Below are 14,502 nucleotides of genomic sequence, written 5' to 3' on the forward strand. Positions count from 1 at the left end.
TGATAGTGTGTGCAAGTTTTTTTTCGTAATTTTCCTTCGCTCTTTCTTATTACTTTTTTAGTATTCCTTAACTTTGAAAGTGTCCCAATCTTCCAGCCTGCCACTGGCCTTTGCATCCTGAAATAACTTAGTATTTGTCTTTATTATGTCCTTGACCTTGTTTAGCCATGGATGTTGTTTACCCCTTATCCCATATTTCGTCCTCACGGGGATGTATTTTAGTTGTGAGGAATTTAATATCGCCTCAAACAACCCTTACTGCTCATGAGCTGTCCTATATTTTAGCCTTCCTGTCCTGTCTATGTGGGCCAAATCTGACCTTATGCCGATGTAATTTCCTTTGTTTAATTTCAGAACACTAGTGTGGGACTCCACTTTCTCGCCTCCATACTGAAACTTGAATTCTATCATACTATGGTCACTTATCTATGTGGTCCTTAATTAATCCCTCCTCATTACAAAATTCTAAATCAACAGGAGCCTCCTCCTTGGTTGGTTCCCCCACATACTGTTCCAGGAAACAGTCTCTAATGAGTTCAATGAGCTCTGCCTGCAGGCTACCTTTGGCAATTCGATTCCTCCAGTCTATGTGCATATTAAAATCACCCATTATTATTGCCGTACATTTCTTGCAACGCCCCAGTATTTCCTGTTGGATAGGGATAAAGGTTGAGGCTCCTGAAACCGTCACTCGTAGTCACACGAACCGGTCACTGATCACTGGCCGAATTTAAGTTAGTTATTCTAAGGGTTCTTATGCTTCCTAGAATACAGTGTCCAAGTACCTCTCCCCCTCCTGGGTGTGTCGCAAAGTCCGAAGGGCTGACTTCAGTTCATTAACTCTGAGACGGAATTCCTCAGGAACTAACGGTTAATACAGATGAGCTCACTCGGAATCATAATGGAGCCACGAGATCCAACATCATTCACAAACAAGACGTCACTTGAAACTCATGTCTTTTTTATTTAATTCCTTCTTAATTTTGTTTTCAACCCCTAATTATTTATTTTAAGAACTGTTTTTTGAAAATCTCTCCTCATTACCTCTGTCTGAAATCAATTTATAAACTTCAATAAAGCGGGTTTTCAAACATAATACAGTTTCCCTATTAGCCAATAGAATGACAGCCTTCCTATGATCCTTTGTGTCCTTTGTTTTTCTTCCCAGCTGGACCTCTGTCAGTTTCAGTGAGAGACAATAATTCCTTGTCTTTCCGAGTTACAATCTGTGTAATTACCAGTCAGTTGTTTCCCTCTCCGCTGCGGTGTCTGGAACTCCTCTCTCCGACTTTTCTCCCTGGAGACTTACCAGTCACTTCTCCACCTTGCAGCGTCAACTGCTATTTTCACATTCTCTCAGTTCCATATAACTCCCAGTTTTCACCCAACTCCAAAATACGCTCTCACTCAGCCAAAGGAGCACTTCCCAGTGTCCAAGTGAAGACAAGCAGCACTGGGAACAGCTGTTTACATCGGTTTCAAATCGCACGGTTGCATAGTGGTTAGCTCTGTTGGTTCATAGCTCCAGGGTGCCAGGTTCGATTAACAGCTTTGGTCACTGACTATGTGGAGTCTGCACGTGCTCCCCTAGTCTGCGTGGGTTTCCTCCGAGTGTTCCGGTTCTCTCCCACAGTCATAAGATGTGCAGCTTAGGTGGATTGGCCATGAAAAATTACCCTTATTGTCCAAAAAAAACGGTTTGGTGGGATTTCTGGGTCACGGGTATAGGGTAGAGATGTGGGTTTAAAAAACTAGGGTGCTCTTTCCAAGGGCTGGTACAGACTCAATGGGCCGAATTGCCTCCTTCTGCACTGTAAATTCTATAATTCAATGATCACAATGCCTTCAAACTGGTTTGAACCAGATGAAGCATTAACCAACCAAAATTTACAGTTGAAGCTGACTCCTGTTTCAGGAATGCTACTAACTAGAGGGCAGCTTTCAATTACCCAACTAAATAGCTAAGTTACCCAATTAAAGAAATAATTGAGCGATCCTGAAAGCAAGTATGATTAGTACTTGCCCCTTTGTATCTCCCCACTCGACCTCCCAGCTTTTACCCAACTGCAAAATTCATTCTCGCACAACGAAAGCAGCACTCCCCAGTGCAGAATGGAAACATAAAACGTTGTTTCTAATGATCATGGAACAGCAGCCTGTCTGTGCTTAACACCCGAAGATATGTCAACATTTAAACAATAGCCTGAGGCTGAAATCAAACATGGCATCTCCAGGAGCACCAAAGTTGAGCCAAATCCACATTCGCTGTGACCATAAGCCACAAACCCCATTAAAACCTCCATCCCAGTAAAGGCCCAGTAACGCATTGACCTATCAAACCATCGACATAGTTTACGCACAACATCAGGACAATGGGCCAAACAATCAACAACCAATCAGGTCAATCCGAAAGTAGTTACCACATAATGCGAGGCAAAACCTAGTCAAGATTGGTCACGCCTATAAGCCATCCTAGCAACTATAATATGGTGGAACAAGATAAGAATTCAGTTTTGTTTTTAAGGAAATAATGGGGTGCAGTCCAGTTGCCGCAGTCCAGGAAGATTCAAACGTAGTTACTCAGGTGCATCGAGATCAAGGCTGAGAAACAAGAAGCCGACATCAGCAACGGAAACCTCGCCAGAGAATCACCGAAGGAACACACCCCGACTGACCTCCAGCACAGCCAAACGCTTCAACGACATTCGGTACCCGGTTCCTCCAACCAACAAAGCCAAGGTGAAACGAAACCGCATTTTGAAGCATTTGTCCAGATCACAGTGGTGAGCATAGATTCTGACACCCCAAGCCCCAATCCAGTCAGTCAGGAGAGGTGTTGTTTTTTTTATTTTGTGTGTTCCTTCTTTCTCCCTCATCCAATTTGTTTTATTGTAGTGTAAGTTTGGCGATTTCACCTTGTTTGAAATAAAACCTATTTTTGCCCTTGCATTAGAACCCTTATTCACTCTGCGAATAAGTCCCCAGTACAGAACCAGGGGTATGAGCGCCTAAGAAACGAAACGATATTCCAGAGGCTAACAATGAGTCGTGGGACCGCAGACTCTCGCAGCAGAGCCCAGTTACGTCATTGTGGTCACAGATGCCAGCTCGGAGTTCCTGGTTGTTGCATTCTGCGAACCTTTGATCAGTACATTGCAAACTCTCCATAAATAGAGAAAGTCCATTATAAGTTAACCAAAATCTCGCAACATACCTGTAGTCAGTCATTTTAGCACCAACAGGGCCTTATCGCTACACTATCCCTCAGCAACATTCCTTGGAACAACAATTTGGATTGATTGCAGCTGAAATGACTCTTACACCAGTCAGCTATTGGTATTTTCAAATTTCATTTTCTTTCAGCAGAGACTCTGAGAAAACCACCTGTCTGCTTGGCCATTCTGAAATCAGGGTGCTTTGAGCTTGTCCATTGTTCCAGTCAGGTCTTACTTTGACAAGACCGAATTTTGTTTTCACATGCCCTCGACATATGGGACAATCAGCCCCCCGGAAGACAGCACAATGCGCCCAGAATGCAGTCGAACAACACTGGGTCACGGATAGAGGGATACAACATGCATGTATTGGCTTTCAAGATAGTAGAGAAGGCTAGGATCATGGTGCTTTCTGTGCTCTGAACTTTAGTGTTCATTCGTAAGCGAACGTACATCCATGACTTTTGGATCAATCAACATTCAGGAGACCCACATTATTCAGTCGCCTGCTGCCCACTCCCTATAACCTCAGAACCTACTTATCAATTTATTTTTCAAACCAATTGCCAGATTCGGCCTACGTTCGACATTGTAGAGTGATGAAATTATACATCATTAGATTGATCGATTACTTCACTGTTTCAGTTCTAACTCATGACGCGGCTAGTCAATGAGTTCCACTCAGACAACTCCCGTGGCCCCGCATGCACAACAACGCAGGCTACTCCCACGCTGTAATAAAAATAATAATAATAGTAATAGCAATCTTTATTATTGTGACAAGTAGGCTCATATGAACACTGCAATGAAGTTACTGTGAAAACCCCTAGTCGCCACATTCCGGCGCCTGTTCTGGCACACAAAGGGATAATTCAGAATGTCCAATTCACCCTTTTAAGTAGTTTTCCTTTTAATTTCATACCCAATTGATAACAGGCATATATTCTTTGTACTGTTGCTGTGCCACTCTGGGAAGCGTCTTCAAAATTGACATAATGCCCTGCCCTACCCCCCAAAAAAATCCTCTTACCGTTGGTTTATTGGCTCAAAACACATTTATTTTGAGAACTTTCTGGCATTGCAAATACATTGTTGTGATGTATGTAATCTAGTAACTCTAAAACACTTCCGATATCACGGCAACATGTGGCACTGAGACACTTTATATTAATAGAATGTATAAATCCCCACTTATCGTCATTTTGTTGTTCACAATTACTTTCGATGGTGAGCAGTTTAGAATGGGGACGCGTTTCTGCATTCACTAACAGCGCCTGTAATGTTCACGATTTGTACACTACATAAAACGTTTTTTATTGCAGTTTCATTACCGGTAGCTCGTGTGATCGAAATGGTCTGGCAGCTGGTGTCCGAAGGTGCACAGATTACATCAGAAGATTGACATGTGCTTCCAGAACCTTTCAAACAGACAATAGGTCGCACTGCAGAATGAGAATACAGGGAAAAGTCAGTCATTTTCTGAAATTCAATGTGTGGCGCTTCAGTGGGCTGGTTCTATCCATTTTCCTTGCAGTATCCGAAACGTTCATAACACAGACCTACGACAGCTGATCACATGATAAACGTATAAATCGTACCACAATTTCCAGAGAAATCTGATCACATTATTAAATTAGTAATTGATTGTTTTCGCTCAGAACTTTCGAAGACTGGTCAAATGCCATCTCCACACCAAAAGGCCCAACATTAACTGCACGGTAGCACAATTGCAAGCACAGTTGCTTCACAGCCCCAGGGTGCCAGGTTCGATTTCCAAGAGCCGGTGAAGACTCGATGGGCCGAACGGCCTCCTTCCGCACTGTAAATTCTATGATTACTTCATACAGAATTCTATTATTTCATTGAGTGCTTTAGTTTACAAACAATAAATACATACGTTGGTACCAATAAATTGATGTAATTTGAATTACCCATAAAGCAAGTCAGTAAAACAGTCCTTTTAGCTAATTCCAGTGTTATCAATTTAGACGTGCTTCGGAACAGCCCTTTCATCGAACCACATCAATTTATTTCTCCCTTATGTCGTCCACTCATTCCTCAGATACAAGTGACATGAAGGTGTGAATGTTCGAGGAGACTTGTGAGCAGGCCAGATGCCAGCACAGATCTACCGCAACGAATCTTCATGCAATGATAAGGTGGTGAAAGAGGTGAAATAATATTAAAATCTTGTAGTAGTATTGATGCCTTTACTTCCATTCTCTGTTGGGTTTCGTCAACACAAGTTTTCTTTCCTCTGGAAGAGGTGGTTTAAATTTATACTCTAATTTTGACAAGACAATTAATATTGGACTGGACAAAGCTGAGGGTAGATGCATATCAATTCGTTGACAATCTATTTGAAAAATGCACCTGGCGTCATTCTGCGTGCTTGGCCGTCATGCACGTGGCTTGCAGATCCTACATTACATGTTTTAAAAAACTGTAGCTAGTCAATCTAGTCAATCTAGCTAGTCAATCAGGATCAAACACATTCAGAACGTTAACTAAAAGAAACGTTACCTTCAGTTGCATAATTGCAGACGATGGCAATAACAATCAAGAACTTCATATTTGTTCGCTTTTCTGCGCTTCCCAACTATCTGCTCTGTCTCTTTGGAAAGCTGCCTGCTTTCTGTATTCTGTCGAGTGGAAGGCAACTCTGCTTAGGTGAATGCAGTGCACATTATATACTAACAGGTTGGTCTGACACATCCGATGACACACAGCATATAGCTCTGTTCAACATTCCTGTCATTTTTCACCTTAACGTGAATAAGACTTGGTCACAGACACCTGCATTTCGCAATGATATTGCTTCCGTAATATGTATGGAAATGTGAGAACATTCTGTAGAAATGTGTTGAGTTGTTATTGTTGACAGTACAACAGGAACAAAGCAAAAACAAAGCAAACTATAATATGTCAAAACAGACATCAGCGGATATGTTTAATGCCGTGTCTTTATGGCGATATTGACATTTGGGATAGATTTTACAATGTGTGATGATATGGCTCGTAAGCAGGAGAAGATCCGGTGGTTATGGGGAGTGATCAGTTGAGTAAATTTCCACTGCATTTATGACCAACAAATCAGTGGATCCACACGAGGAAACAGATTACTGTAAGGGTCTCGATTTTGTACCTCCTGCTTATTCCTTGATACTCCTTTGTTTGATTGTTACAGTCACATTTTTGATCCATGGGTGATAAATGGACATATTTCTTTACGGCAAGCAGCCTATATCTTTAATTAAAGCAGACGAATCCAGAAGGATGTGCTGGTTTAAACTCTAGTTTCATACTGGTCGGCACCAGGGATAGAGATAAGTTAAGAATCCGTTTTAGTGATTGACTGGTGGCCAATAAAATGACCCAGAGGACTGTGTTATGCCGAGTAACAGGTAGTGATTTGACTTTATCGCACTGCTCTACTTTTCAGAGTCCCAAGGTTTCAGTTTGTTCCTGGCAGTACCGGGAAAACTCTTGCTACCCTCTCCCCTGCATACTTCTCCAGGGAAGAAATGGGAAGCACGGTAGTACAGTGGTTAGCACGATGGCTTCACAGGTCCAGGGACCCAGGTTCGATTGCTGGCTTGGGTCACTATCTGTGTGGAGTCTGCACACAGTCCCTGTGTCTGCGTGAGTATTCTCCGGGTCTCCCGGTTTCCTCCCACAAGTCCCGAAAGACGTGCAGTTTGGTGAATTAGACATTCTGAAGTCTCCCCCTGTGTACCCGAACATACGCCAGAAAGTGGCGACTAAGGGCATTTCACAACTTCATTGCAGTGTTAATGTAAGTCTACTTGTGACAAGAAAGATTACTAATATTATTATCCGTGTTTCTGAATGGACAGAGGGCTTGGCTGCATGTGTTTGAGGGGGACCGTTACAGACTGTGCAAACAATGTTCGGAACCAACTGTTTATCTCTCAAGAAGGCTTGCGACTACTGCATCAGCCAACCTACAGTGAACATGAATTAATCTATCAATTTACAGAGAACATTACAGGCTGCAACAGAAAATTTAATGTGCAAGTTTATTGTGGAGCAAAGTGTACTATAACCCATTATCTGAAACAAAGACTCTGCCTTTCACTAATGGTTTTTACCCTTTTCCACTGTTCTGTGTTTTTCTGTCGTGTGTGTGTTTGTAGAGGGTGGGGGAAGCTATTAGGTAACAGTTAACCAGTTGTCTGTTCTGCATATTTCATTATAGTTCTTTTTATAAATAAACATTTATCTTGTTTGCATTTACAAGCATGGTCACAGTTATAATTGGGCAGCCGAGGGCCAAAAATCTCGGGAATTTTTGCATGGTAAATTCTCCGATTCAAGTTAGCAATAATAGCCATGATAAATAATTCAAATGAAACTTTATGAGTTATGTTACCTGAAGGGGCAACATTCCTCAGAGATTCAGAGTGATACAATTTTCGGGATTTTGCAATCTCAAAACCTCACTGAACACACACGATCAACAGAGGAGACCGTTTAAAACAAGTAAGAGTTCAAATATTAACACAAAAGTGCATTCCTGTTCATAAGTTCAAAGGTTGATAAGGTTGATCTAGGAGCAGAATTAGGCTACTCGGCCCATCGAGACCGCTCGACCTTACAATCATGGATAATATGTTCCTCGCCTATCACCTCCAATGCTACAGACCAGGCGCTGGATTCATGTGAGTCACAGTATTTAGTTGAGCGAACAAGATGTAATGGTGAAATCTGGAATTAGACACTAGGATGGTGGGCGGCAACGCTCAGAGAGAGAGAGGCAGATGCAGGGTAAAAAAGCTGGAGTAAAACTTGGACTGCGGGAGATATCCTCCTGAAACCGTCAGTAAAATGATTTCAAATGTCTTCCCAAATCAAATCGACCTCCTATTTAATTCGAGCGCCGTGAACGCAATAACTATTCTTCAGTCATAAACATTTACTTGGAGAAGATGAGCACTTTATTTGCCGCCTTACTCTGTTCTTTAAATTTCATTATTTTTTGCAATATGATGAATGCTGCATTGCAGGATTCACTGTGGGTATTTTGGACAGAGCAGGATCCCATAAGTAATACGATCAGATTCAGAAGAGACTGCTAACTTCATCATATCCAATCAGACTGCAATAATACAACTTTCATGTTTCTTGCAGGACCGGAAGTATGGCTCAATTCCCAATTGGAACTAAAGTTGTTTTTTAAAGCAGCGATTAATTTGTTGCTTCCTATTTGAATTTAAAACCGAAAACAGTTCCAGGAATTCATCTGAAAATCAGTTTTTTTGCAAAGTTTTAAATGAGGGGTTACTTCGCACTCGCACCCTGCTCCATAAATATTTATCCATGTCAGTCTCCTCATCTCTGTCCGTAATGGTTTACCCTGAATCCTCCGACTGTGACCCTTGGTTCTGGACACACCCTGCATCTGGAACCTTCCCTGCATCTACCCTGCCTACTCTTGATGGCATTTTATAAGTCTCTATGAGATCCCCCCTCATTCGTCTGAACTCCGGCGAGAACAATCCTAACCCAGTCAATCTCTCCTTATATGACAGCCCTGCCATTCCTGGAATCAGTTTGGTAAACCTTCGCTGCCCTCGCGTGAGAGCAAGAACATTTATCCTCAGAAAATGTTTTGGAATAGCAATCTTCTGTCTTTACTTGTTGCAAATGCTGTTGGTATGCAATTAGTGCTGTGTTGTAACTTCGACCGGTTGACACCTCATTCTTAGGCATGCCTAGTGTTGCTTCTGGCATGCGTTCCATTTCGTTATTGTATGTGATTGACTGACTGTTTCTGTATGTGTGCTTGTATATATATATATATCTGTGTATTGCAGATGGTGGAAGATTAAAAACACCATGTATTTCTTCCTGCTGATATTTGTAGGAGCTTATTAAAATTATCTGCAGCATTTCAATAAATACAACTCTGAGTGTGCTTACTTTATAAAATATTTAAGCAATAAATGTGTTACTCGTCCGTGCGACGAAGTGAACTGATCAGTACGACAATATTTTGTCCTGCGAGTAACGATAATGATGCTGAAAATGAGATATTCGGACAATTGTGTTTCAATCCATCTATCCATTTTTCTTACTTCTCTCTCTCTGTTATCGCCCTCTCTAGTTCATTGTCTGTTTCTCAAATACACACTATCATACTCACATCATACAGGCAACATGCACTCAAACACACACAGATACAAAGACAAACAGAAGCATCTATGTACACAACCAAATGGACACACTCGCAGACACACATTGAAAAACAGAATTTTTCTCCAATGAGCTTCGAAAAAAAAAATATGCCAAACCACGGATGACAGTAAATATATTGATAGTTTTCTAATCCTAATTATCGCATTTTCTCTAGCGTTTTGTACTTTTCAACATGAGGTACAGTTTCAAACGTGGTATCTGCAGTTAGTAAAACAACTTCAAGATTGCTGTGAAAATCGAAATTTGTAAGAATTAGAAATATTTTTCAGCAATCCCTAAAATCCTTGCATCTTTACCCTTGATGGCGTGCAGAAAAGATGCACGAGGGTATTGCCTGGGCAATAAGATATTCGTTCGATACTGGGCCCATAAATGCTCACAACAATCCAAATGGAGTCTGACCAGAGCCTTATACAGCTTCAATACACCCCTGGTCTTGTATTCTAGCCCTCTCGACATCAATACTAACGTGGCATGTCCTTCCTTACTGATAACTGAACGTACATGTTAACCTTAAGAGAATCTTGAAAAAGGACACCCAAGTCCCTTTGTGTTACTCATTTCCCAAGCATTTCCCCATTTAGAAAATAGTCTACGCCTCCAGTCACAGAACATAGAACAGTACAGCACAGAAAAGGCCCTTCGGCCATCGATGTTGTGCCGAACATTGTCCGAAACCAAGATCAAGCTACCCCACTCCCTGTCATTCTGGTGTGCTCCATGTGCCTATCCAATTATCGCATTGAAAGTTCCTGGAGTGTCCGACTCCACTATCACAGCACGCAGTCCATTCAACACCCTACCACCCTCTGAGTAAAGAACCTACCTCGGACATCCCTCCTGTATCTCGACCCAGAAACTTATAGTTATGCCTCCTTGTAACAGCTTCTTGTTCAAGGAACAGGTACTACGTATCCTTTATACGTGTGCCCCTGTCAGGCATGGAAGAGATGGTCGAGTGAGGGAACCATGGTTGACATGAGAGGTTGAATGTCTTGTTAACAGGAAGAAGGATACTTATGTAAGGCTGAGGAAACAAAGTTCAGACAGGGCGCTGGAGGGATACAAGATAGCCAGGAGGGAACTGAAGAAAGGGATTCGGAGAGCTAAGAGAGGGCATGACACATCTTTGGCAGGTAGAATCAAGGAAAACCCCAAGGTCTTTTACACATATATGAGAACTATGAGAAGGACTAGAGCGAGGGTAGGTCCGATCAAGGACAGTAGCGGGAGATTGTGTATTGAGTCTGAAGAGATAGGAGAGGTCTTGAACGAGTACTTTCCTTCAGTATTTACAAATGAGAGGGGCCATATTTATGGAGAGAACAGTGTGAAACAGACTGGTAAGCTCAAGGAAATACTTGTTCGGAAGGAAGATGTGTTGGGCATTATGAAAAACTTGAGGATGGACAAGACCACCGGGCCTGATGGGGTATATCCAAGAATTCTATGGAAAGCAAGAGATGAAATTGCAGATCCGTTGGCAATGATCTTTTCGTCCTCACTGTCAACAGGGGTGGTACCAGGGGATTGGAGTGTGGCGAATGTCGTGCCCCTATTCAATAAAGGGAAGAGGGATAACCCTGGGAATCACAGGCCAGTTAGTCTTACTTCGGTGGCATGCAAAGTAATGGAAACGGCACTGAAGGATAGGATTTCTGAGTATCTGGAAAGACACTGGTTGATTAGGGATAGTCAGCACGGATTTGTGAGGGGTAGGTCTTGCCTTACAAGTCTTATTGAATTCTTTCAGGAGGTGACCAAGCATCTGGATGAAGATAAAGCAGTGGGTGTAGTGTACATGGATTTTAGTAAGGCATGTGATAAGGTTTCCCATGGTAGGCCTATGCAGAAAGTAAGGAGGCATGGGATAGTGGAAAATAGGGCCAGTTGGATAACGAACTGGCTAACCGATAGAAGTCAGAGAATGGTGGTGGATGGCAAATATTCAGCCTGGATCCCAGTTACCAGTGGCGTACCGCAGGGATCAGTTCTGGGTCCTCTGCTGTTTGTGATTTTCATTACTGACTTGGATGAGGGAGCTGAAGGATGGGTCAGTAAATTTGCAGACGATACGAAGATTGGTGGAGTTGTGGATAGTGAGGAGGGCTGTTGTTGTCTGCAAAGATACATAGATAGGATGCAGAACTGGGCTGAGAAGTGGCAGATGAAGTTTAACCCTGAAAAGTGTGAGGTCGTCCATTTTGGAAGGACAAATATGAATACGGAATACAGGGTTAACGGTAGGGCTGTTGGCAATGTGGAGGAGCAGAGAGATATTGGGGCCCATGTGCATAGATATTTGAAAGTTGCCTCTCAAGTGGATAGAGCTGTGAAGGCCTATGGTGTGCAAGCGTGCATTAACAGGAGGATTGGATTTAAGAGCCGTGAGGCGATGATGCAGTTGTACAAAACCTTGGTAAGGCCACATTTGGAGTACTGCTGTGTGCAGTTATGGTCGCCTCATTTTAGGAAGGATGTGGAAGCTTTGGAAAAGGTGCAAAGGAGATTTACCAGGATGTTGCCTGTAATGCAGAATAGTTTTTACGAGGAAAAAATGAGGGTGCTAGGCCTTTTCTCATTAGAACTGAGAAGGATGAGGGGCGACTTGATAGAGGTTGATAAAGTGATCGGCGGAATAGATAGAGTAGACAGTCAGAGAAGTTTTTCCCGGGTGAAACAAACCATTACAAGGGGACATAACTTTAAGGTGAATGGTGGAAGATATAGGGGGGATGTCAGTGGTATGTCCTTTACCCAGAAAGTAGTGGGGGCATGGAATGCATTGCCTGCGGAAGTAGTTGAGTCGGAAACATTAGGGACGTCCATGCGGCTGTTGGATAGGTACATGGATTACGGTAGAATGGTATCGTGTAGATTAATTTGTTCTTAAGGGCAGCACGGTAGCATTGTGGATAGCACAATTGCTTCACAGCTCCAGGGTCCCAGGTTCGATTCCGGCTTGGTTGACTGTGCGGTGTCTGCACATCCTCCCTGTGTGTGCTTGGGTTTCCTCAGGGTGCTCCGGTTTCCTCCCACAGTCCAAATATGTGCAGGTAAGGTGGATTGGCCATGATAAATTGCCCTTAGTGTCCAAAATTGCCCTTAGTGTTGTGGGGATAGGGTGGAGGTGTTGACCTTGGGTAGAGTTCTCTTTCCAAGAGCCGATGCAGACTCGATGGGCCGAATGGCCTCCTTCTGCACTGTAAATGCTATGGTCTATGAACATCAAAACCCCACGGCGCTAATAGGGTGCACGCAGGCATCCTTTGACAAAAACAGTTCGAGTCAAACTGATAATGTCCTCCACAATTCACAAAAATAATGTGTGGAGACAGATGTGGACAACACGATTAAAATGGGTTACAATCCAAAGGTAAAATAAAATATATCGGACTGGTGGGGAGTGTAAGAACAATAAACACAGATATCCATTGAATTCACATAATTACTACAGTGAAGAAAGAGTCCATTCTCCACATCAGGTCTGCATTGACCCTCTGAAATAACACCATTCTTCGGCCTAATCCCCCGCCTTGTCTCCGCAACCCCAAACTCCCACCGAATTAAAAAGTTCCAGAGAGAGATTATTCCACACTTTGAGCATCATAATAAATTGTTAACATAGCAATTATATGTTTCATGTATTCTATACTTTTATTGCAATGGCCAGGGATAGGTTACCCACGCAGCCTGAAATAAACACTCAATCATTTATGTTACGGATTAAATGTTGCTTGCACAACATGTTCCCAGGAGCAGCCCTGCAGAAGTAATTTGGGAACGTTTATTCAGCGATCGTGTGTGATTGCTCAGGAGATCAAATGCCTGATGATTCACATTCTGTTCGAGTAGAGCAATTTTGCGTGAGAGGGGGAGGTGAGAATGAGGAACAGATTGCGTATGGTTGTTAACGTCAGAACCTTCCAAGGAAATAAGACGGGTTTTTTTTCCATTGCACTGTTTAATCCCACTCGACCTTTCTTCATAGCTACCAGGATGTTGCCAGATATGGAGGGTGCTAGCTATGAAGAAAGGTTGAGTAGATTAGGAGGTTGAGGTTGAGGGTGGACCTGATTGAGGTCTACAAAATTATGAGAGGTATGGACAGGGTGGATAGCAACTAGCTTTTTCCAAGAGTGAGGGTGTCAATTACAAGGGGTCACGATTTCAAGGTGAGAGGGGGGCAAGTTTAAGGGAGATGTGCGCGGAAAGATTTTTTACGCAGAAGGTGGTGGGTACCTGGAACGCTTTGCCAGCGGAGGTGGTAGAGGCGGGCACAATAGCATCATTTAAGATGCATCTAGACAGATATGTGAACGGGCGGGGAACAGAGGGAAGTAGATCCTTGGAAAATAAGTGACAGGTTTAGATAAAGGATCTGGGTCGGCGCAGGCTGGGTGGGCCGAAGGGCCTGTTCCTGTGCTGTAATTGTCTTTGTTCTTTGTTCTTTGTCCTTTACATTCCTCGGAATAATGGGCTATTGCAGGCAGTGGATACCAGACTATAGAGAGATGGACGCAGCACTGTGCAAGGCTAGCCTACAGGACGTCCCTTCAGTTGTTGCCTGGATCCCAGAGAGGGAGCAAGCATTTCGTAATTTCAAAGAACCCATGAGTAAATCGAACCTCGAAGAATTTGTCTTTATTATGATTTCCACGGCACTGAGAAGTCGAAATATGTCCAAATTACCATGTCAAATATCAGGATATATATGAGGTGGAATAAATGCGTACTTTCTGGAACTGTCAAAGCGATCATTCAATCATGGTGAATTTGCCTACAACCTGCTTTCAGCATTTTGCTGAGAACTTAACTTCATAAAGCTATCCTCGGCTTTCTAAGTCCATGGCACAGACGTGCAAACTGCAATCATAAGGCAGCAGACATATGGGAACACCATCACCTGTAAGGTCCCCTCCAAGCCCCGCAGCACCCAAATTGGAAATGTGTCACCGTGCCTTCGCTGCAGCTGGGTCAAAGTACTGGAAATTCGTCCCTACGAGCACATTGAGCTCATTTATGCCTCAGGAACATCGATCCAATGGATAAAAACTACGCCGCCCCT

The 14,502-nt window shown here is 42.9% G+C and overlaps 1 protein-coding gene across 3 annotated transcripts in view; it reads right to left on the reverse strand.

Annotated features, from left to right (window-relative positions):
• Window positions 1-14,502, reverse strand: part of LOC140402902 (phospholipase A2 inhibitor and Ly6/PLAUR domain-containing protein-like) — a 62,731-nt gene that overhangs the window by 38,909 nt on the left and 9,320 nt on the right. For 2 of the 3 annotated variants that reach the window (XM_072490531.1, XM_072490533.1), the window contains one exon: window positions 4,547-4,657. In XM_072490531.1, coding sequence (XP_072346632.1) covers window positions 4,547-4,657 — 111 coding nt within the window. Of the gene's footprint in view, window positions 1-4,546; window positions 4,658-5,738; window positions 5,864-14,502 lie in introns of those variants that run through there. The other variant, XM_072490532.1, reaches the window with a different exon arrangement.

This window comes from Scyliorhinus torazame, chromosome 26, assembly GCF_047496885.1.
Source record: "Scyliorhinus torazame isolate Kashiwa2021f chromosome 26, sScyTor2.1, whole genome shotgun sequence".
NCBI lineage: Eukaryota > Metazoa > Chordata > Chondrichthyes > Carcharhiniformes > Scyliorhinidae > Scyliorhinus > Scyliorhinus torazame.